We start from the raw sequence: 24,029 nt of genomic DNA on the forward strand, positions 1-24,029 counted from the left end.
TAACAGTTCATAATAGGATACTTACCTTGGATAAAAGAAAAGGAGTACTTGTGGCACTTTAGAGACTAACCAATTTATTTGAGCATAAGCTTTCGTGAGCTACAGCGCTTATGCTCAAATAAATTGGTTAGTCTCTAAGGTGCCACAAGTACTCCTTTTCTTTTTGTGAATACAGACTAACATGGCTGTTACTCTGAAACTTACCTTGGATAAAAAGCCATTTCATATATCAGCACTGGAGATGGGAGTTCTTAAGCAAAGAATATGCTTACAGAGCTAATTTGCATGCTAACTCCCAGAATGCTTTTGTAGCTCACAGCAATGCTGCCATGTGGGAATTGAGAGGTCTAATTGTGCTTGAATATGCACTGACATTCCAAATCTACAGTACACTGTGTCAGAGATTTTCAATGCTCCCAATTCCCATTGAAGTACAAGGGAGCCAAGTATGGTTGAGGCATGCATCAGCTTGCAGGATTGGACCCTGGATTCATGTCTGCCATGAGCTTTGTATGTGAATATCTGATATATGTGAAAAGCAGACATGTTCTGGCAAAATGGCTTTTTGCTTAAAGCAAATGCCTTGTCTGTTATAACAGAAGGCTGCAGGTCCAAAAGAAAATTCTGCTTGACCTAATGTATTTTTAGTTTCATCTTCTCTGTGTGATGTTCTCAGACAAGGGAGAGCTTGTCATAGAATCATAGAAGAGTAGGTCTGGAAGGGACCTCAATAGGTCATCCAGTCCAGTTCCCTGCACTCAAGGCAGGACTAAGTAATAACTAGACCATTCCTGACAGGTATTTGTCTAACCTGTTCTCAAAAACCTCCAATGAAGGAGATTCCACAACCTCCCTAGGTAATTTGTTCCAGTGCTTAACTACCCTTATAGGAAGGTTTTCCTAATGTCCAACCTAAACCTCCCTTGCTGCAATTTAAGCCGCCCTCCTTGTAACAGCCTTTTATGCACTTGAAAGGTGTTACGTCCCCCCACAGTCTTCTCTTCTCCAGACTAAACAAACCAGTTTTTTCAATCTTTCTTCACAGATCTTGTTGTCAAGGCCTTTAATCATTTTTGTTGCTCTCCTGTTGACTTTCTCCAGTTTGTCCATATCTTTCCTGAAATGTGACATCCAGAACTGGACACAATACTCCAGTTGAGGCCTTATCAGTGCTCAGTAGAACAGAATAATTACTTCTCATGTCTTGCTTACAGCGCTCTTACTGATACATCCCAGAATGATGGTCGCTTTTTTTTGCGAAAGTGTTACACTGTTGATTCATATTTATTTTGTGATCCACAAGGACCTCCAGATACCTTTTTGCAGTATTTCCTTTCTAGGCAGTCATTTCCCATTTTATATGTGTGCAGCTGAGTGCTCCTTCCTAATTGGAGCATTTGTCCTTATTTAAGTTCATCCTATTTACTTCAGACCATTTCTCCAGTTTGTCCAGATCATTTTGAATTCTAATCCTATCCTCCAAAGCAGTTGCACCCTCCCAGCTTGGTATTGTCCACAAACTTTATAAGTGTACTCTCTATGCCATTATCTAAATAATTTATAAAGATATTGAAGAGAACTGGACCCAGAACTGATCCCTGTGGCACCTCACTTGATATGCCCTTCCAGCTTGACTGTGAACCACTGATTACTCTCTGGGAATGGTTTTCCAACCAGTTATGCACCCGCCATACAGTAGCTCCAGCTAGGCTATATTTTCCTAGTTTGTTTATGAGAAGACCATGTGAGACCATAGCAAAAGCTTTACTATAGTCAAGATATACCACATCTACTATTTCCCCACAGCCACAAGACTTGTTACCCTGTCAAAGAAAGCTATTAGGTTAGTTTGACATGATTTGTTCTTGACAAATCCATGCTGACTGTTACTTATCACCTTATTTTCTAGGTGTTTGCAAATTAATTGATTATTTACTCCATTATCTTTGGGAGTACTGAAGTTAAGATGACTGGACTGTAATTCCTTGAATTGTCCTTGTTTCTCTGTTCATAGATTAGCACAATACGTTTTTGCCCTCTTCCAGTCCTCTGGAATTTCTGTCTTCCATGACTTTTCAAAGATCATCTCTTATGGCTCAGATATCTCATCAGTCAGTTCCTTGAATATTCTAGGATGTATTTCATCCAGCCTGGCAACTTGAAGACATCTAATTTGTTTAAGTAAATTTTTAACTTGTTCTCTAGTCTCAGATCCTACTTCATTTTGACTGGTGTTCACTTTGTTAGACGTCCAATTGCTACTAAATTATTTTGGTGAAAACTGGCACAAAAAAAGGCATTTAGCATATCCACCATTTCCTGTAATTGTCTCCACCCCAACCCACTCCACCCCCATTGGGTAATGGGCCTACCCCGTCTGTCCTGGGTCTTCCTTTTGCTTCTAATATATTTGTAGAATGTTTTCTTGTTATTCTTTATGCCTCTAGCTAGTTTAATCTCATTTTGTGCCTTGGCCTTTCTAATTTTGTCCCTACATGCTTGTGTTGTTTTTTTATATTCATCCTTTGTAATTTGACCTAGTTTCCACTTTTTGTAGGACTCTTTTTTTGAGTTTCAGATCATTGAAAAGCTCCTGGTTAAGCCAGGGTGGTTTCTTGCCGCACTTCCTATCTTTCCTATGCATATATTGTATAGTGTGCTCTTGTGCCCTTAATAAAGTCTATTTGAAAAACTGCCACCTTTTTCAAACTATTTTTCCCTTTAGACTTGCTTCCCATGGGATCTTACCTACCAACTCCCTAAGTTTGCTAAAGTCTGTCTTCTTGAAATCCATTATATTTATTCTGCTGTTTTTCTCTCCTACCATTCCTTGGAATCATGAACTCTTATCATTTCATGATCACTTTCACCCAAGCTACCTTCTACTTTCAAATTATCAAATAGTTTCTCCCTATTTGTCTAAATCAAAACTAGAACAGCCTCTCCCCTAGTAGGTTTCTCTACCTTCTAAAAAAAAAAAATGGTCTCAGATGCATTTCAGGAATTTGGACAATCTGTGCCCTGCTGTATTATTTTCCCAACAGATGACTGGGTAATTGATGTTCCCCATCATCACTAAATCCTGCGCTTTGGATGATTTTTTTCGTCGTTTAAAAAAAGCCTCATTCACCCCTTCTTCCTGGTTAGGTGATCTGATTAGGTTAGGATGCCCCTGGTTAGGAGGCCCCTACTATGACATTACCCTGGGTTTTTACCCCTTTTCTCCTTACCCAGAGACTTTCAACACATCTGTCTCCTATTTGCATCTCAATTTCAGTGCATGTGAATACATCTCTGATATACAAGGCCACACCACCTCCCTTTTTTCTCTGCCTGTCCTCAGGGCCAGATTAAGAGAGGGGCTTTAGGAGCAGCAGCCCATGACCCCGGCTCAAGGGGGGCCTCACAAAAATAAATCACAGGCAGCGATCTCCAACTCCGGGCCCCTGAAACTCCCACGGTGGAGCAGGGCGCTCAGGCAGGCTGCCTGTCTGCCATGACCCCACGCTGCTCCCAGAAGCGGCCAGCTGCTAACACATCTCTGCAGCCCCTGGCTGGGGAGGTGGCTCCGTGCACTGCCCCGCCCCCAGAACCATCCTCGCAGCTCCCATTGGCCAGGAACTGGCCAATAGGAGCTACAGAAGTGGTGCTTGTGGACAGCACATGGAGACATGCTGTCCCTCTCCCCCCAGGGACCACAGAGACGTGCTATCAGCCAGCCGCTTCCGGGGGCAGCGTGGGGCCATGGCATGCAACAGTTGGGAGCCATCTGTGGTAAGCGCCTCCCAGCCAGAGCCTACACCTCACACGCACTCCTTCACCCCACCCCCCTGCCCCAGATCAGAATCCCCCTCCTGCACCCAAACTCCCTCCCAGACCTGTACCCCCTCCTGCACCCCAATCCCCTGCTCCAGCCCCCTCCTACGCCAAACTTCCTCTCAGGAAAAAAACTTGTATACAGGGACCCCACAAAATCTAATAGGCCCGGGCACACAGGAGAGTTAATCTGGCTCTGCCTGTCTTTCTTGAGCAACACTTCCATACCAATATTCTAGTCGTATGTATTATCTCTGTGATGCCAACTATGTCATAGTTGTGACTATTCAGTAGTATTTCTAGTTCTTCCTGTTTATTCCCATGTAGGGAGGTTGCCTACGTGTAAAGATATCATGGGGATTCTCAAACTGGGGGTCATGACCCCTCAGGGGGTCACAAGGTTATTACGTGAGGGTTGTGAGCTGTCAGACTCCACCTCGAAACTCCCCTTCACCTTCAGCATTTATAATAGTGTTAACTATAAAAAAAAGTGTTTTTAATTTATAAGGGGGATTGCACACAGAGGCTTGCTGTGTGAAAGGGGTCACCAATACAAAACTTTGAGAACTACTATATTATCAGGACATTATGGGGGGGTGGGGGGAAGAGTGCTAGTAAGTTGCTAAAATTTTCTCAAGTAAATTTGTCTTAATTTGATCTTAAAGAAAAAAGTTTAGCGAAAGCATTAAGGAGGCAGTTTTACAGTGGAGTTAGTGATGGCACATGACAGGAAGGGGGACTTTTTGTTGTTTTAGAGACAGGGATCCTTCCAAACCCTAAGAACAGGGCATAGAAAAGTGTGTATCTTCCAGTTAGAGAGAAGGAGAGAACTTCCATCCAGTAGGCCTCAAGCTTAGAGCCTCATATTCTGCCATTTAAATCAACAGAGGGGGATTGAACTTGGTTTCTTAATAAAACAACAAAAAGGCAAGTGATGGAGGCTAAATTTTGACTACACACATCACAGGAAAAAGTGGAGTTTTGGGCCCTGGATATTTTAAGTATAGAAGACCAAGAGCCACTGAAGAATGTCCAGGACAAACTTGGCACTTAGCACTGAGTCCAATAGTGCTGCTCTACTCATTTGAAACCCTGATTGTATCGAGAGGGTGAGTTATAATTTACTATAAAAATTGGCCTCAGGAGCCTTGACAGTCAGAGGACGATTCATAGCAACATAGAAGTTTTCCCCGGCATCATGATTGTGATGTGGGTGCAAGAGTGTACAATCTCCCTTGTTGTAAATGGATGAGGATTATGTATTGTATTCGTTTCAGTGTGGTCTCCTTTTGGCTCCTATATTTCATGTCTTTTTGATGTCTTGTGGGAAGTGGGTTCTTCACCTCTAGGTTGCTGGTGCTAGTCCACCCCATGTCAGTTGTTACCACACTGTAGGTAACCTGTATGAAATGAGGTTAGGGACCCCAGTTGAATTGTCTATGGATGTGTGTCTACAACACAAAAACTGCCATCTAATTGTGAGTCTTGTCGGCAGTCTTGACATAATGGTCAGTGATGGAGTAGGTCATGAAGACTCCCCCATGGGATGATCAGGGTTGAAGCACATGCCAGCAGGCAAAGTAGAATGAAAACTGGTAGAACATTGTGTGCTGCTCACTATGCTGACCCTGCTCTGAACAAACAGCAGAGTTCTTTCAACTCAGTGCATTTCATGAGCACTAAAGACAAAGAGAAGAAAATATCAAAAAAGAAAATTCCAGTAAGCAGGCTCTTTCTTCTAGCAGGGTCTCTGTTTTCACTGTGTACTCTTTACAGAGATTTGTATATTATTAATAACTACAGCCCCTCAATTCAGGCTATTAATCAGAGCAGAGTTTTGAAGAACAAACTGGGCATTCCTGCTCATACTGGGATCCTATTTGCACTGTCGTAGAGAGAGATTTTCAACAGTTAGCTGTCCAATTCCTATTGTATTTCAATGGGACATGGGTGCCTAACTCTTAGGGCATGTCTACACTGCAATTAGACACCTGCGGCTGACCCGTGCCAGCTGACTTAGGCTTGCGGGGCTATTTAATTGCGAGGTGGGAGGGTCTGAGAGCTCGGGCTGCAGCCTGAGCCGGAATGTCTACACTGCAGTTGAACAGCCCCTTAGCCTGAGCTCTGCAAGAATCAGCTGGCACAGGCCAGATGCAGGTGTCTAATTGAAGTGTAGACATATCCTTAGAGTCCACTGAAAATCTCAACTCTAGATGTCAGTTTTCAGCAGAAGTTTTTGTTAGCCTGAAGCACTTAGGGCCTGATTTTCAGAAGAGCTCCATCACATTCAGACACCATTAGAAGTAGCCAGATTTTCAGTGGGAACTGCTGAGTGCTGTGCAATTTTGAAAATCTAGCCACTGATCTAGGTACCTAACAGGGAGCTGAACTTTTTTTGAAAATCTGTCTTTTACAGGTTTATCTAGAAAAAAATATATAGTCATTCCAGGAGGAAACAAACCCTATTGTTCTGTGGAGTTTAACTGTCAGGACTACACAAGCTGCATTGTTCCAGGTTTCAGACTGTTGGCTGAAGGAGTTGCCTCCAGGCTGTTGGACATTATTGTTAGATGGCAGAATTAGATGGATCTGTTTCCCAGCTGTGTTAGATTACTGTAATCTATCTGTCCTTCCCATTGCTCTTTCACTGCTCAGACATCTTAAACACTTTTATTCTGGCAGTAACCTGAAGAGAGGGCAAGAGCAATTTACTTGGCTGTTCGCTCAGTGTTCCCTTGTCAATGTTTTTAATAAGGACTCTTTCCTTCCCTGTCCAGCCTCTCCTCCAGCTACAGCTTTTGGTGAAATCTTAATCCTGTATTTATGATGTCAGTGTGTTGCCATAGAAATGATTGTTATGTCACACATTCAAGCACTGTGGCCTCACAGTGGTATCTAAAAAGAACAGAAGGTGTGTGCTAAGAGACTCTGGCTGAGCCACAGTCTGAGTAGTCGGAGAGAAAGTGACAGGAGGCTCAGTTTAAGCTACAAACTTGCTCTGCTATTTCCAGTTCATTTCCAGTGCCTGTTTAGCAAAGGATCTGGCCACATACAGTTTAACAGTCTGTACGTTCCAAACTCTCTGCAACCAAACAAGCACAGCACCTCCTCTGTATCCAACACAGTCTTAGACTGGCTTCTGATTGAAAAACCTGTTTTCCCACATGATTAGCCACATCCCCAGCCAGGTTCAGCTGCGCTTCACCTTCTAGCTGGGATTTTGAAAAGCACTCCTAGGATTTAATTTAAAAAACCTAACAAACCAGGACACTATTTGGCTCAATTGTTGACTTCTCCTTAGGAAACAGCAGACATGCAGGTCCCTGCCAAAGGGCCCCCAATCATCTATACACCCCATCACAGAAATCAAGCCTTGTTTGAAATGCACACTTCCATTTTTCTCTCCTGCTACAGCTCCTGCCCATCCCATCTTGCTCCAGCACTGGCCTATCTGTGGGTCTGCACTATGCTTAGTGTGTTGCCAACTCTAGCACTAGCCTGTAGGCCCCCCATTTCTCATCATTTCTGGACTATCATAAAAAGGCCAGGGCACGACCTAGGCTATTGCCACACAATAGTACTACAGATATCAGTGAGGATGCAGCTGCTGTTGGTGGTACAGCAAGTCCAGCATAAATTTATGGTGATGGATGGACCCAAACCCAATCCCCACATCTAAACACTATTGCATTTGGGGGAAGCTTGGAGATGACTTTGCATCTAAACTTCGTGGCTATCCCACTCTCTACAATGAGCCAAAGCAAAAACCCTACACTTTATATCCTCCCTCAGCTTTGGGGAAGTTTAGAGTCAAACTTTGCCCTTCAGTAGACCATCTCTTAGAAAGAAAGATATTAAAATGACTTGGGGCACTGCCACATCTTCCCAGCATACGCTAAGCCAACTCCTTGCTGTAAGAAGTTCTTCTGAAGAGGTACTTTAATGAAGGAATGTCCTACACACTTTGGCAAAATCCTTCAGAGGAAGTACATAAATCCAGGTGATGGGAAAATCCGACATCTCTGAATAGCATCAGGCTTTGTACAAGAGTATGAACCTCAGGAAAGCATGGAAGCTTCATGTCACAGGGTTTACTCACTGCTGGGACACCCTTTGTGGCTGTCTCTGGGGATTAGCTCTGCCACAACCCCACTTGCTCACTAGGAGTCACAGTGCTTCCTGGCTTGGCCCTCTGGCCAGATCCTATGCAGATTCCCCTTCTGGGGTAGCCAAGTCATACTGGCCAACTTGCCCACATGCCATCTCAGGCAGTCTTCTGTAAGTGGTGGGCTGTGCCACTTTCCCAGTGGCTGGTAGGGAAACCAAGGTCCACCCTCTACTCTGGGTTCGAGCCCAGGGACTTTGTCAGCAGCAGCCAAGGTCTACACATTCTCAACACTCAAAGCTCTTTCCCTGGGCTTCTTACTACACTGATTTCCACAGACTTTCTTCCCTGCAACTCCTCTGGATAAACCCTTTCTGCAGGACTAGGATCCCAGGGCTTCCCTCCCCCCGGGTTTCCTCCTACCCACCTCTCTGTGCCCAGAGAGTGACTGCAGACTCTCTGCCTGCAGCCCCCTTCTTCTTCAGTTTGGTGGTGTAGCAGACTTGCTTCCTCAGCCTATGACCGCCATGAATTGTATCTTGTACCTTTGTCATGACTTAGAGTCTCACACCTTCCCCAGTATTCTTAAAGAAATACAGAAGGGGGTTGTTTGTTTGTTTTTTTTAAATTGGACCCCATTTTCCTTGTATTCTTGTTAGAAGTTGCAAAGAAAGTTTTCAGAGGAACAGCCGTGTTAGTCTGTATTCGCAAAAAGAAAAGGTGCCACAAGTACTCCTTTTCTTTTAAAGAAAGTTTTGTTATTCTGAGTTTCCAATATAAACCTCTCCTTTCACAGGTATAGCCTTTGCAATCCCAAAGGATATGATTTATCATTTTCTGGACCTTAACTGTTAGACATAATCCATCTATGTTAATCAGAAATAAATTACTATTTAATCCACAATGCCCTCTTAGAATTCTAAATAGAGTCATTTCATTCTTCCTCTCGGGGCCTTGGATTACATCAGCATTGTCAACTGTAGGGCATACTTAGCCCCCAACTGCTCTAACTTGCTGGCTTTTTACAAGCCCACCCAACTCCTACCCAACAGGGCTTTGTCTTCAATTAGTGCTTATCATTCAAGCCTGACTCTCCCCCAGGTGAAGCCTATAAGATTGATTGGACCCTTCTGAGCCACCTTAGCCACTTCAGGGGTGGTGTGGAGTAAACATTCTTCAGGAGAAAATTATGAGAAGATGGGCAAATCAAGTAGCAAAAATCTCTTCATAGGACACTTCCTACAGCCAAGTGTAGTTTCCAAAGTGACATTGTCTCTCTGATGGGAACAGCTCAGTGATCACCATCTGACCAGCTATTGATGTGACATCTCAGGCAATGGAGGGTTTGCCCAGAAGGACTGCATGCAGTTTTTCACTGACACTCCCATTCCAGAGAAGGAGCAGGTGAATGGCTAATTCTGCACTCTAAGGATAGAGTAGCAGTGGTGGAAAGGGTCGCTGGTGCTCTGCACTTATGAGAGTAGATTCCATCCAATCCACAGGGCTTCTAAGAGAAAACCCTGCACCAAGCCCTTTCATGTAGGCTGGGCCCAAAATACAAGATTGAACCCCTTGAAAAAGGTACTCTGCATGTGGTGGATCTAAGTGAAGACAGCTGAGGGGTGATGTCATTATGATCAAATGCTAGGACCAGTGCAGTCAAGAGAGAAGCTTTGTGGTTTCCAGTGGGACCAGGATTTGACTTGTAATGCAAGATGCTAATTTGTAGTCTACAGCCTGAGAAGTCTAAAGGGTAGGTTGTGCATTTATGGCAATACATGAAATGCCCTCTCCCTTTTTTTTACTATGGAGGCATCTTCTGTAGCATACTCTATTTATAAAGAGCCACAACAATTCTGTATAATATCTAAAAGAAAAGGAGTACTTGTGGCACCTTAGAGACTAACAAATGTATTTGAGCATAAGCTTTCGTGAGCTACAGCTCACTTCAGCGGATGCATTCAGTGACCCTGTGTATTGTGAAGCTGAGGCCTAAGCTATCTGAATAAATGCTTTGTTGCAGGCTTACATCAGATTTTCTTGCCTACTCTGGTTTTAGATCTTAACCATATTTACACATTCTGTCCCCTGATCTTTTTCTCTCTCCCCTCCCCCCATTTCATACTGTAATTTGTCATCATAGACTTTAGTTTTAAGAAATGATTTTATTTAAAAATAAAAATCAACATTCTCACTTTTATTCATAGTTCAGATGCAATTAAAATTGCTATAAAACTCCATAGGTTAATAAAATACAAGCGAACAAGGGCAATCTGCCATATGGCACATGGGCTGGTTTGAAGGGTTCTCACAGAAAAGCCAAAGAAAATAGGTTTTATTTTTTTCCTCATCATTTCTAGATAAGCTTATTACATTCACCTGCATAAACTCATCCAAATCCCCTCTGATGGGGTTACTGGGAGGTAATTGATGGGACACCTTGAGTATCACGCCTGCTTTCTGACAGACTCTTCTGTTTCTTCGTGCAAGTAAATGTGTTGTGCCTTCTTTGGACTCTCCGGGCCAGATGTATGTAAACAATCAAGAGAAGATAATTCTCACTTTCCAAGCGTTACCAAATAAAGTTAATCATATTTATGAAAAATGTGTGTGAATGTAAAGTTTACTTTGGAGCAAATAAATAGGACCATTGGTCATTTCTAATGGTTTCCTATCTATTAAAAAACTGGTCCACAGGCCCTTACTAACTCATACTAACTGTTTGTTCACAAGGTGCCTTATTAACCTCTGAGCACCGGAATGAAAACTGAAAATAGCAATTACCAGCAAGGCATCACTGCCCAATGAGTGCATAAAGCCCCAGAACCCGTGTAAAATGTACACAGCATTATTAGGATGTATTATTTCTATAGCAGTGGGGGTGCGCGCTAGGTGTGCCTATGCAGTACTGCTTGTAGGTATAGATTGCTGTTTGTTCTGGGGGTGCATATGCTGTGCTCAGTATCGTCCGATGTGTGTGTTTATGGATGGTGTGTGTGCGCTGTGCTTGTATGCATGTCTGTGCAGGTGCTCCGCGGGCACTGTAGTCTCTGCATTATGTGGGAGGTGCATAAACACCGCACGAGTGTGTGCATGTCTCCCGGGTGCAGGACTGCGCGCGTTACCTGCGTGTGTGCCTGGGTCCGCGGGTGGCGCATGCAGTGGGCTGGCTGCCGTGGGAAAAGCCGAGCTCCCGGCGGCGGCGGCGGCGGCAGGAGTGGGGCTGGTTGCAGGCTGGCGGAAGTGTTTGTCGGCAGCAGTGGGCAGCAGAGCTCCGCCGGCTTTGTGTTTGGTTCCTCTCTCTCACGCGCCCAGGGAGCGGGGAAGATGGCAGGGCCCCGGGAACAGCTGTCAGCCGCCGAGGACCAGCTCCACAGCTAGCGCCCTCGACGCCGGAAGATGCGATGGCAAGGGCCGCGGGGTGAGAGCAGCCCCGGAGCAGCAGGGAGCCCCAGCCCCGCTTCGTGCAGCCGATGCGGCAGCCTCCGCGCCTCCCTGGCGTTCACCGCGTTCGGGGGGGTCCGACATTAATCACCCGGCCGCAGCTCGCCGAGCCGGACTCGCAGGCCAACTTCCCCGGGGACGCACCGAGCGAGTCCCCTGAACTGCGGGGAAGATGAGGTGAGGGCGGCCGGGGCCGGGGCCGGGGCCGGGACCGGGACCGGGGCCGGGGCCGGGGCCGGGGCCGGGGCCGGGGGGAGGCGACGGACCCGCCCAGCGGGACCCAGCAGCAGCCGGCTGGTTTGGGGAAGCCGCTCGGGGGCGGCTGATCGACATGGCAGGAGCGTCCCACCTGGCGTCCGGTCCTCCCACGGGCGGCCGGGGGGAGAACCCGTGCGCCCGGCTGCAGCGCCGCCTCTCCCCGGCCGGGAGCCCCGGGGGCGGGCCGGCTGCTCGGGTAGCCCCCCCGCCCGGTGGCCAGGCGTGTGTTTCCCAGGGGCCGCGTGTCCCCGGCCCCCCCCCTCGCGGCGGCGCCCCGCTGCCATGGCCGTGGCCGGCGGGTGCCGCCCACCTGGCTGCGCGCGTATCGCCGGGGGCGGCCCCTTGCCTTGCCCGGGCAGGCCGGGCTGCGAGCTTCGTTCCCCGCCCCCGGACACGCACCTGGCTCGCGGCGCGGGAGGGGAGCCCCGAGGGCAGGGCGGAGGCTGTGGGCTCGGGGGTGGGGGCAGACGTGCTGCCGGACCCACGCGGCTCATTCATTGGCCTGTGGTTTTATGAAGGCGGGTGACTGGCCGGGTTGCTGAGGCTCCCGGCGAAGTGTGGCCGGGGGGGAGCGCTGGATGTCTGGGCTGGGGCGATTGGAGCCGGGCAAGAATAATGGGGCGGGGGTCCCCTGGATCCTCCCCATCCTCACTCCCAGACAGCCCCTCCCCAGGGTAACACAGTTGCTCTCACTCGCGCTGCACTTGCTCGGCTCGGTGTTTGTGCAGGGGGAGGGGACCCCCTCAGCCCCCCCCCTCCCCGCCGAGTTTGGGGGTGGATTTCCCGTGGGCAATTTTGGGTGAGCTGTCTGTCTTTCAAGGACTGGTGTAATTTGCTGCCCTTTGGAGGGAACGGGGGGATTCCTGCACAGGGGGAGGAGGTTAAGCAGCGCTGCGCCTCCTTGTCCTTCCCCGGATGGATAATACTAGTGGGTGGTGACATCTTTGGCAGGTTTGACTGTCATTACTTTAAATCCGTGGGACAGATTATGTCCGTGGTTATAAAAGGCTGCAGGCGGGTTTGAAAATAGTGCAGCAGCACAGAGCCGGGAATCTCCAACGCTGAGGTTGTTTGGGTAGCACACTCCAGCTTCTGCCCAGGCTCATCTTCCCTTGCCCTCTGGCCTGCAAACCAGCATGTAAGATTGTAAAAGCGCTTCAGGGGAGCAGAGAAAGTGTACCCTTGAAAGATTTCAGTGTAGATCCTTCCTGATCATGTAAAGATCTTCCTCTAACAGGGGGAGCTGGCCAGATTGCTGTAGGTTTTTCCAGGGCAGTTTGGCTATCATGACTCTTAGGAGCAGAGAACATAGATTTCATGTAATCAGAACAGAGCTGGAAGGAAGAGGTCATCTATTTCTAGACCGTAATTCCCTTCCCCCCAAGCAGTGCAGGAGTTCAGTCTGGTTGTAAGTGTCTCAAAGCAATGTGGCTTCCACTGTTTCCCCATCCCACTGTATAATACTGTTGATTCCTTCTGCTTCACCATCTCCTTTATTTATTAAAGCACTATGGCTTGTCTCAGGAATGGGAATCACAATCAAAGACCAAATTGTCTTCTGTGTCTTTGGTGACTTGGAAGACTTTTGTTTTGTATTGCTCATAAGAAAGACAATAGAATTTTAAAAACTTTTTTTCCCCATAGGGCACTCATTATATGCAGCTATATCATGCTTCAAATAGTCTCTTTAAAACTTTTTTTTTCTTTTGGGGAGAAATTTGTTTTGCCGCCTTAAGTGGGTAATTTGATTTTGTATTTTTAAAGGTGTCCATTGTTGATACATTGGTGTCTTTTGGATACAGTCATATTTGGACACTGATACATACCATGGATATTAGTATAAATACTGAATTGGTTAAATCCACTATATACACATTTACTGGCAGGTTCTATCTAACTTACTTCATTCTTCCCTCCTCAGAAGGGAAAGAAAACCCACTTAAAATGTATTTAGGTGTAAAATTCTCCTCTAATAAATGTAGGTTGTATTACTCCAAGAGATCCTGACAGACTGCAATCATTTAATTGCCTTCAATAATTGCATGATTAATTGCCTTAATCATTTAATTGCCTTCAATAATTGCATGATTAATTGCCTTAATCATTTAAACCTTCAAGAATCTTTCTATATGTGTGTTTTTATTTATATTGCTTTTCAATGGTGAATAGATTACAGTACCTTTCTTTTCACTGAAATGAAATGTTTCTCAGTTTGAAGTAAAAAATTTGCCTGTATATTTTAATTTTTCCTGTGTCCTCAGTTTTGTTTCTTCCAAAGAGATAATCTAGAACATAATGTATGAATAGAGAACATGCCATATATTATGGCTGACCTATTATAACTTATTTTCTCACTGTCTTATAAGAGTGCTTTGAGATCCTCCAAAGATAGATGCTATATAAGTGCAACGTATTATTACTTATTCAGTACTTAAACGTGCAGAAATATTACCTCCCACTGTACAATGAATATTGCTAGTTTTTTTAGTAGCAGATTTTATTTATTTTTGCAAGCATCATGCAGTTCTATCATTTTACAGAAATACATCTATAAACACAATCTCTTCATGTTCTGGCAGTCTTTGTATAGTTTCCTGCCGATTTGTTAATCTTCAGTATGTCTTATAAAACACCTCCTTTTGTTTGAGAGGCATCCACAAGAAATACATGGAGCTGGCCATAGTATTTTGGGGTGGGTCTGTGGAGCAGTTTTTCACCTTTACCCTCCCAAGTAGCTAACTTATGTCCACCTCGATCATACCACTGTACACACGGCTACGAGCTATACACCAGTTGAGAGGGCTCGCCCTCAACCTATGTAATTCGTTTTATCGAAAAATGGGTACCGAGAAGCTGCATCTCCTTTTTAACTGTGAGGGTGATCTAGCCATTGGAACAAATTACTGAGGGAAGTGGTAAACTCTACACCTCTTGAAGTCCTCAAAACAAGACTGGATGCCTTTCTGGAAGACAACGTGTGCTTGACTAAAGTACGATCGCTTCAGTGCAGAGGTAACTGGGTGAAATTCTATGGCCTGTATTAGACAGGAGGTCAGACTAGATGATCTAATGGGTCTCTTCTAGCCTTAAAAAATCTATGAATCTCTCCAGACTTCTGTTGCAGAAGTGGTGCCGGCTTGTGCTGAGTCGCCTACTTTAAAAAAAAAAAAAAAAAGAAAATCCCAGGAAGATGCCATATCTAGGTATAGAGCTTTGTGTTTGTCACCAAAGTGAAAGAACACAAAATAAAACAAACTGATGTACAAAACAAAAACTCACCCTGCAGTGATGGCTCCTGGTTACAGGGCCATTCACTTGTGTCCTGGCCATCCCCTTGTCATGTTGGAGGGGCAGCGGGGCCAAATTTGAGTGAGCGGCATTGCAACCTGGTGACTGAAGTCTCACTCCCTCCCCACCCCTGGTTCTCCCACCCCTGCCAGGGGCAGGATCCAACCCTTCCCTCTTCCTCTCCCCCTCCCCCAGGGCATCCTGTGCTCCAGGGCAGAACCCAGCCCCCAACGTCACCCGCGTTAAAAAAGATAAAACAACATGAAATTCCTAAAAATAAAACAAAAAAATTACAACACAAAAATCTCACAGGGCTCTATCTGTGTGCATCCCTAATCTGAAGGGATGAAACCAACCCACTGCCGTGAGACAAACCGAACCAAATATGCATACAGTAACCATGTACAGTAGTAACAGTTTTCAGAGTAACAGTGTGCATCATGAGCTTTTTAATCCAATAGTTTTGATTGAAGATTTACCTGAGCAAAGTCTTGACAGTGTTGCAATAAACCCAGCATTTCAATTACCTTATTGCCCTCTCATTTCTACTCATTTAGCAGTTCATGTGGCAGCATATATATAGTGGCCAGCACTTTTGGTTTGATGTAAAGAGAGCTGTATCTGCAGCTTAGTTTTAGTGTTTCCTTTATTTATTTGCTCTAAATTCCTTTCTGTTTTGCTCACATAACAATCAGGATTATAATCACAGAAAAGGAGAATATGCTGGTTTTTGTATATCACCTCATTTTTAATTGCCTTATTTGATCAGACCAACAGGTCCATCTAGTCCAGTATCTTGTCTCTGTCAGTGGCTAGTACCCTGTGCTTCAGAGGAAGGAGCAAAAAAACCCCCAAGTGGGTAATCATGTAACAACCTGCCTGTAGAGGAAGTTTTTTCTATCCCTATCAGTTAGTAATTGACTTAACCCCTGAAGCATGAAGCTTGTAGCCTTTCCAAACTTTGTTTTAATCCTATATACTGTAACTGTGTTGTTCTCATTGTCTATATAAACATCCCTTTGTTTTTTTGAGTTCTACTGAGGTTTTTGCTTTAATGATGTCTTGTGGTAAATGAGTTCCACAGACTAATTAAGAGGGTGGGTGGGTGGTAAGCAGTAGTATTTCCTTTTTATTAGTTTTAGATTTGCTGCCTTACAGTTTAATAGAATGTTCTCTTATTAAGAGTAAGGATGAGCAAAAGAGTCTGTTATGTCTTTTCTGTGCTGATTCTTCTTTTTCATCTCTTCTCTAAACTGAAAAGACTGGAAGTATTTAATCTCTCTTCACATGGAGGTTCCTCCCCCCCATATTACTAATTATTTACATCAATTGTCTCTGAATTCCTATTTCTGCTATATCCTTTTTTGAGATAGCATGTCCAGAACTGAACACTGCTCTAAGTGAGGGTATACCACTGATATACATGCTGCCATTGTCATATTTCATTACATTCCTTACACATTGTAACATTTTGTTTGTTTTTTTTGACTGCTGTTGCTTACTGTGCAGTGGTTTTAGTAGAGCTGCCCGTGGCTTATTTGGAGTTGTTAGTTAATGTAGATTATGTATCAATGGTTAAAATTATTCCTTCTATTTGTTCATTGCTTTGCATTTATTAATATTGAATTTCATGTGCCATCATGTTACCTGTTGACTTGGCTTTATTTAGTCCCTCTGGAGTTCATCACAGTTTTCTCTAGTTCTGACTAACTTAAATAATGTTATCAAAAAGAAAAGGAGTACTTGTGGCACCTTAGAGTACACAAGTCCTCCTTTTCTTTTTGCGAATACAGACTAACACGGCTGCTACTCTGAAACCTTAAATAATGTTATGTCAGTTGTGCAGAATTTGCCACTTCCCTGCTATAACCTTTTCCAGATCATGAATGAACTTGTTAAACATCACTGGTCCTGGCACAGAACCTTGGCACACCTCACAGTTAATACTGTGCCACAATGAAAGTTGACTATTTACTCCTCTTCTGTGGTTTTCTGCCTCTTAGTTTTTGTTCCATGACATTACAAGTACCTCTCTACCTTTGTGATATTTAATTTTCCTTAATAGCCTCCTGTGAGGGATCTTATCAAGGGGAAGTACATTTTATCAACCTGCTCTCCATTATTCCCTACTTAGCTGACATGTTCAAAGAATTCTAGTAGGCTAGAAGACCTGGTTTTCCTTTGCAGACACTCTGCTGATTAGTCCAAATCAAGTCAGGATCACCTAGGTGTTATATAATTCTATATTTAGTTTATTGCTTCAGCTGGTTTCCTTGCTAGTGAAATAGGTCTCACTGGTTTTGTCATTCCTAGAATCACTCCCTGGTGGTCCAGCAGACTGCCTGATTCTCTTGCAGGTTTCCTGCTTCTGATATATTTAAGGGATTTCTCATTGTTCGTTGTTATATCTTTGACTATTTGTTCTTTAATTTCTATCTTGGCCCTCCTAATTGTCATCATAGCTTGCCCATCATAGCTGATGCTCCTTTCTATTCCCTTCACTAGGGTTAGATTTCCATTTTTGAAAGGATACTTTTTTGGCTCAAAAAAACCTCTTGAACCTTGCCATTTAGCTATTTTGCCATTTCTTGCCTTCATGCTTGCTGCTCTCAGTACTCTTTCTGTGTGCTGGCCATTGCATGTGATAAACAGTATTGAGCCTCCTTTTTGTCTTAGATTTGAAGTATTGAGGGAATTTATTAAACTTTCAAATTAAATGGATTTTCCTTAATGTTGAGCCCACAAATTAAATTAATTAACTCAAGTATGGATTTCTTGTATCCGAGGAGATCCTAGTAACAACCTCATGTTTCCTGCCTGAATCTGGACCTGAAGATAAATATTCAGCTCTCCAATCTGCTGTTTTATTTCCTTTGATCAGAGCTTTAGAAAATGTAGAAAACTGTGGTGTCAGTCTTCATCAATCAGATTTCCCTGGTCTCCACTCATTTAAGCATTGGCTTTATTCCTGTAGAAGTAGTTTGAGTTTTAAAAGATGTCCTATATTTTCTTTTCACTCATTTCAGAGCTGCCAGTGATCCATAAATCTTCTCTTATTCACCCCAAACCTTGGATCTCAAGGGTACTGAGGTAAAGTTGAAGTAACTGTCATAATTTCTTTGCCTGGGCTGACACAGTTGGGTCAATAAATACTTCTTATCTTTACTCTTACCCCAGGCAGATTTCATCAGCGGTAATCCAAGGCTTCCATTTCATCTGCTCTTCTGATTTAATGCGTAATAATGAGGGCAGTTGCTATCTCCACTCTAACTCAGAGCTCCACAGAGATGTGTCTAAGCTATTCATTGACAAAGCTCCCCTCCTCCATTCCCCTGCTGAAGTTTTAGAGTTGCATACTAAGAAAAGCACAGTTCTCATAGGAACAGAGGCATGACCTAGTAAACTGAGTCAGGCTGTGTGAAATTGCAAACATTTAAGTTTTTGATGAGAGACAATTTTGCCACCACCAGATTTTTCACAATGGAGTGTTCACATCAAAATGCAAACATTCAGATTTTTATAGATTGAGTCTCAAAAATCGATCTTAACCCATATGAAATTCTGAAATTCAAAATTATGAAAACAGTAAAGTTTTTCCAAAGAGGGATTAAGAGGCAAATCCTCCCTCAAAATACCCATGTAAACCTCCTGCCAGCAAAATGACCCCTCAAGCAAAAAACTTCAACGTTTCAGTGTTCTGCTACAGCTGATTGAAATCGTAACAAATTGCAAAGCTTTCAAATTTCACTGAATATTTCATGCAACCCTGATTTGAGAAGAGGCCGGGGAGCCAGGAACTCATGAGTGCTGACACTGACTGTATGCGTTCACTACAGAGTATGTCTTCACTTCTGTTGCTTGGATGCTGGCCCAAACCCTTCTCTTGTCCACTCACCCAGCCCTCTACCCTAAGTGTAGTGGTGCTTTACGCCAGGGCTAACTGGCCCAGCTGGGAGTATGCTGCTTCAGATGCTGCTTTCGTGCAGTGAAGACGTAAGCTACATCACTTGAATGTTGATAGACTTCCAGTACCTTCCCACAGTTTCCCCTTTATGATCAGAAGGGCAGACTCATTCACCCACTGTTTACTTGGAAATAATGCTGCTCAGCTTACTGCAGCACCCAGAACCATGGGATACGCACCCAGAAATCCTAGCAACCCACCCAGGGGAGTGCAGCACCTGTGAGGACACCGTAACTTGGGTATGGCTTTCCATTGTGGCTGTTCAGACCCCGGCTAGGCTACCCCAGGCTTTGAGACCTGGGTGCTGATCACTTAGATTAACTCTGTAGTGAACACATACAGACTCATGGTGGTCTGTAGCAATTTAATCATTTAACTACTTTGGCTCCACTACCCTGTTTGCAGAATGAGGATGATAGTACCTACCCGATGAGGTGTTAAGATGTATTAGTTAGGTCCTAGTCCAGCAAAGGATTTAAGCACGTGCTTAATTTCAAGCACACGAGTAATCCCATTGAAGTGCTTATTTGCTTTGCTAGAGTGGAAGCACTTTGAGGATGAAAAGATACAAATGCTAAGTATTACAATATGTATTCCCTGTACTCCATGCACCTCTCTCTATGTATCCTTCCTTCTCCCATGTGCTCTTCCCTCCCTCCTCATCAGTGCCTCTATTCCTTTCTTTCCCTGACTCTCACGCATCTGTTAACTACCCCACCACGGCTCCAATAATGAACAGACATAAAAGAGAATGAAGTGGAACTCCGGGTATGTCTGCACTTGAGCTGGGAGACGTGATTCCCAGTTCACACAGACGTACCTGTGTCAGCTCTGCTTTTATTAGCCTGCTAAAAATAGTAGTTTAACCAGAGTTGGTGAAGGTACTAGTGCACTACAAATAGTAAGGTAGCCAGGGTAGCCCGGGTGGTAGCTCAGGCTAGCCCCTCCCCCCGAGTAAGTACCCACCCGGACCCCTGAATACATAGTCAGGTGGCTAGTCCAAGCTGCCGCTCAGGCTACCTCAGCTACCGTACTATTTTTATTCCACTAATAAGAGCAGAGCTAGTACAGGTTGTCTTAAATACCTTTTAATGGCATGCTCTCTCCTTTTCCCTCTTACCTTTTTTTAAATTGTTGGGCAATAACAGCGCTCCCTGTGTGTGCATGTGTGTATAGCAACTGGGACAATTGGGTCCCGATCCTGACTGGGACCTTTGGGAGTTGTCACAATATACAGTATAAATAAATAAAAGTGCAAATATTGTGTCTGATACAGAAATAAGTGGTTTTTTTGTTCAGTCATTTTTGGTTAATATCTGTTTCAGTAAGTAGGAGCTTTAGCACAGACTAAAATTATCTCATAACGTAATGGCATAATTTTAGTAACCTATTGTAATTTTACTGTATTATGAAAGTTGAAAGTTGCAATTTGTTTATATGCTAATCTCTGCCAATTGATGGCATCTTCTTGGGTTGATTCAGATGAACTTCTGATCTCAGCAATCATTTTCTTAAGAAACAAAAGTTGATGGGCCACTAAATAAGTCAGGCTTGCTTTCCTCATTCAGCTAATCTCATTGTAGCGCCTGTAACCCAGCCAAGTAAGTAAAGCAAACAGGATTTGGCCTGTCACAAATGCACCAAATGGTATAGATTTACTTTTTCTTTAGCGTTTTATACAGTGGCCTGGATACAGAGTCACTTTCTTTTTGCCATATTTGTTGCTGTTACATTTTCCCCAAAATAAGAACTGTCCATTTATTCAAGCACAGACAGAAGGGTTGGGTAGCTTCTTTTAAGTATAGAACTTCAGGATCATTACTGCATCTGAAATGCTGTTTTGTAGGCTGTTACAGAAATAGCCCTAACTCTGCCTCAGTAACCTTGTATAGCAGTAAGTATTTTCCCTTTCTCTCCTCTTGCAATGGACTGAAAGCAAACTTTTAAACCAGCGCACTGGCTGTTTTCAAACTAATGGCTTTGCATTCAGGCTGAGGAAAGCAAGGTACAAAAATCAGCTGTTGTCCTAAGTCGAATGGTTCATTCCTTTTTGGTTCACGGCTTGAAACTTTTTTCTTGATCACACCTGTTTGTGAGTGGAAGATTATCAACATGCCAAACTTCCCTTGCTTCCCAGATAAAACTTTTTCATATGGACTAAACATCTTAAGGCAGCATTAAAACAATTCTTTTAATTAAAAAGGAAGAGGGGGAAAAAAAGAGAGAGAGAGCTTGGAGAGCAGAGATGTGTGCAGGCAGCTATAACAGAGTGGAGATGAGTGTCAGATACAGATTAAGAGCCAAGCTGTGCCCTAGGATACGTGTATAAAACTCCCATTGAAGTCAAAAGGGATTAAGCATATGTACTGGATTCAAGAGCAATATGTATTCAGCCAAATGGGAGAGCGAAGAGGCTTTCTGGAGTCTGAGCTGCTTGCTGGACTTGAGCAGCATCTGTCCCCCTGACCAGAGTGCTGGGATGTAGAATATTAAACCTACCATTACGGCAAAAGTACCTATGAGAGGTGGTACAGAGATACCATGATAGTATATAAGACATCGAATCACCAGCAGCCAAGCCAAACCACATCTTTCTCTCTTTTCAAGACCTTGCCAGATTTGGGCTCTGCTGGAGTCTGGATCCTGGAGCCTGCAACTCCTGACCATCCTTGCTGATCTTAACAGCTGCCCCAACAAAGTAAAAGATTGGAGGCAAAAATGAGGCTGGCTGATGCCAGGCATTAAGACCCTTACACACATGCTTAAGCTTACTAGTGTGGGAAGTTTAATTGATGTCAATGAGTTCAGTGCAAGATTGGGGCCTAATACAGGAGATGAAAATACTGTCCTGATCTTAATGTACCTGGATTAAAAAACAAAACAGCAACAAATATTTTCCTCTCTGAATTTTAAAGAACATGACACTAAGGGAAATCCTATACTCTACAGAGAAGAAGACTATGTTTATCCTATTCCTTCTTTGTGTGCAGCAGTTATCTCTCAGCTAATATACAGGAGTCACTCTGAATTGTATTTTCATGTTGTCCATAGGTCCTGGCCATTTGCCGGTATCTGAACTAATTCCACAATGAGATAAACATATACCCCGCATGTACACCTTGTTTCTTGTACATCCAGGACATTGTTGCCCAAAGTCAACCTCGTGGGTATATGTGACTACTCCTGCTCCACGGTCCTTGGAATGTGTTAGTTGTTTGTTATTTATACTGCATCTTGGGTATGTATGGTGCTTTACAAGGTGTTCTGAGAGGATTACAATCTGGAATTAGAGCAAAATCATAACAAATGGAGAAAAGATCAGAAGCAATAAATGAAAGGAGCTGGATATCTCCCTTGCGAGATGTTGTTTCTTGCAGTGAATAAGAAACAAAAGGTTGCATCATGGATTTCTAATTAGTTGCTTTTAAAATATATAATATAATAGATTTGAGGAAGGGACTAGTTGTGGTACAGTGGAGACTGAGAGTCTCTAGGCCTGACAGAAGTGAACGAGGAGGGGTGTCAGGACTGGGCAATGGGCAATCTGACCTAGTGGTCACAGCAGGAGTCAGGCGTCAGGCCAGGTCCGATAGCAAAAGGTCAGAGTCCAAGACAGGCCAGAGGGTAAACAAGGGAAGGTGTCAGGAGCAGGCAGGGTTAGGTTACCAGGAGATCAGAAGCAGGCAGTAGGTGCTGGTATCTCAGGGGAAGTAGCCCAAAGCAGGGAGAACCCAATTGCATGGACAGCTTCCTGTTCCTGTGCTTGGCTCACAGCTTCTAAACCCATCAGGATGCCCAGCATTCTGCCAATCAGTTTCTAGGACTGATGTCTGTCAGAGTTCAGCGCCTATTCTGATGACCGTTAGCAGGTCACTGGGTGGCAAGTTGGAGCTTACTAGCTCCAAAGAACCCTGAGCAAAGCCAGACCAACACATCTGAGGAGGAGTAAGGTGGGGCCGGGGAAATGGCCTGATTCTGGGCCAGCTTCAAAACTGCTCTAAGTTACCCAGCTACAGGGGAGCTGCTTCACTGGCTGAGGATGAGAAGCACAGTTGGGGTCATGGATCTCTCCTAAGTTCAAGTCCCCTAGATTTGTTTCTTGACAAAGAAGTGCTTGAAATGTGTCATAAAAAACAAGAAGGTGGAATTAAGAGACACCAAAATAGGTTGCTTGTGTTGAGCCAGGTGGTCTTTCCCTTGTCCTAAAGCAGGGGTAGTCAATTCTTTTTTATCAAGGTTGAAATTTCTTAATCAAAGCATAGTCAAGGTCCAGACTCCAGAGAAAATAAAACAAAAAATAAGTAAATAAAAAGATTTTTAAGGATCCATTCAAAAGCCTCTGGTGTTTTTGACTCTGCTGTATTTCTCTTCACACTGACTCTCTTAAGATACTAAAAGGGCAAAAGGCAAAGGGATTGGATTTCTCCCAATTAATGGTCTTCCAGCCTAACCACAGAAAGTCAGTGCTTCTCTGAATGATATGGGAGGGTACAGAGGACCATTTTCTGCCCTTACACCCTATGAAATCCCATCGACTTCAGGATATAAGTCAGGGCAAAACTTGACCCATTGTCTCTGAATTTGGTGGAGTGACACACCAGTAATTTCAAAGAAGGCAGTTAAGTAGCTGAGGACCCTGCCTCGTTCTTGTCAAAAGTTTAAACTTTGTTTTTGATTTAATTAAAAGTTCAGATCTAAACTTTACAATTTCCATCCATCCAGTGTAAATAAGATTTGCTTGTTTTGCTGTCCTGAGCTGATAAACAAAAACTATTGGCAAAATTGTATAACCAAATGTAATTACAAATCTTTGCTGGAAACAGAAAAAAAAAAAAAAAACCCCCAACAACCCATTGTTTTAAAATTATATAGTGTGAAAGCTTGTGAGCATTACAGAAATAGCACAGGAGAAAGTTTCAGAACTAGACACTGAACTGGAGAAGATGGAAACAAGTTCGAAAAGGGAAAAATGCATATTGTGACTTACTTCAAACGATGAAGCACCTGTGTTGAAAGATCTGCAATATGAATACTATTTTTCGGTTTAGCTTCATGCAGTTAGTCAGTCAGTACCTCAAAGTATGAAATCTGTGTTGAATACTGGTTGCGTTACTGATGGATTTTTAACACTGCTTTCATTCTGTAAGGAGGGTA

General features: G+C 43.9%; 1 protein-coding gene across 1 annotated transcript in view; it reads left to right on the plus strand.

The window, feature by feature from the left end:
• Window positions 1-11,044: 11,044 nt before the first annotated feature.
• EVL (Enah/Vasp-like) overlaps window positions 11,045-24,029 on the plus strand; it is a 224,882-nt gene continuing 211,897 nt past the window's right edge. Inside the window, exon 1 of the mRNA XM_073349640.1 lies at window positions 11,045-11,542. Within this exon, the coding sequence (XP_073205741.1) occupies window positions 11,538-11,542 (5 nt within the window). The 5' untranslated portion in view covers window positions 11,045-11,537. The remainder of the gene's footprint in view (window positions 11,543-24,029) is intronic.

The sequence above is a fragment of the Lepidochelys kempii genome, chromosome 6 (genome assembly GCF_965140265.1).
Source record: "Lepidochelys kempii isolate rLepKem1 chromosome 6, rLepKem1.hap2, whole genome shotgun sequence".
NCBI lineage: Eukaryota > Metazoa > Chordata > Testudines > Cheloniidae > Lepidochelys > Lepidochelys kempii.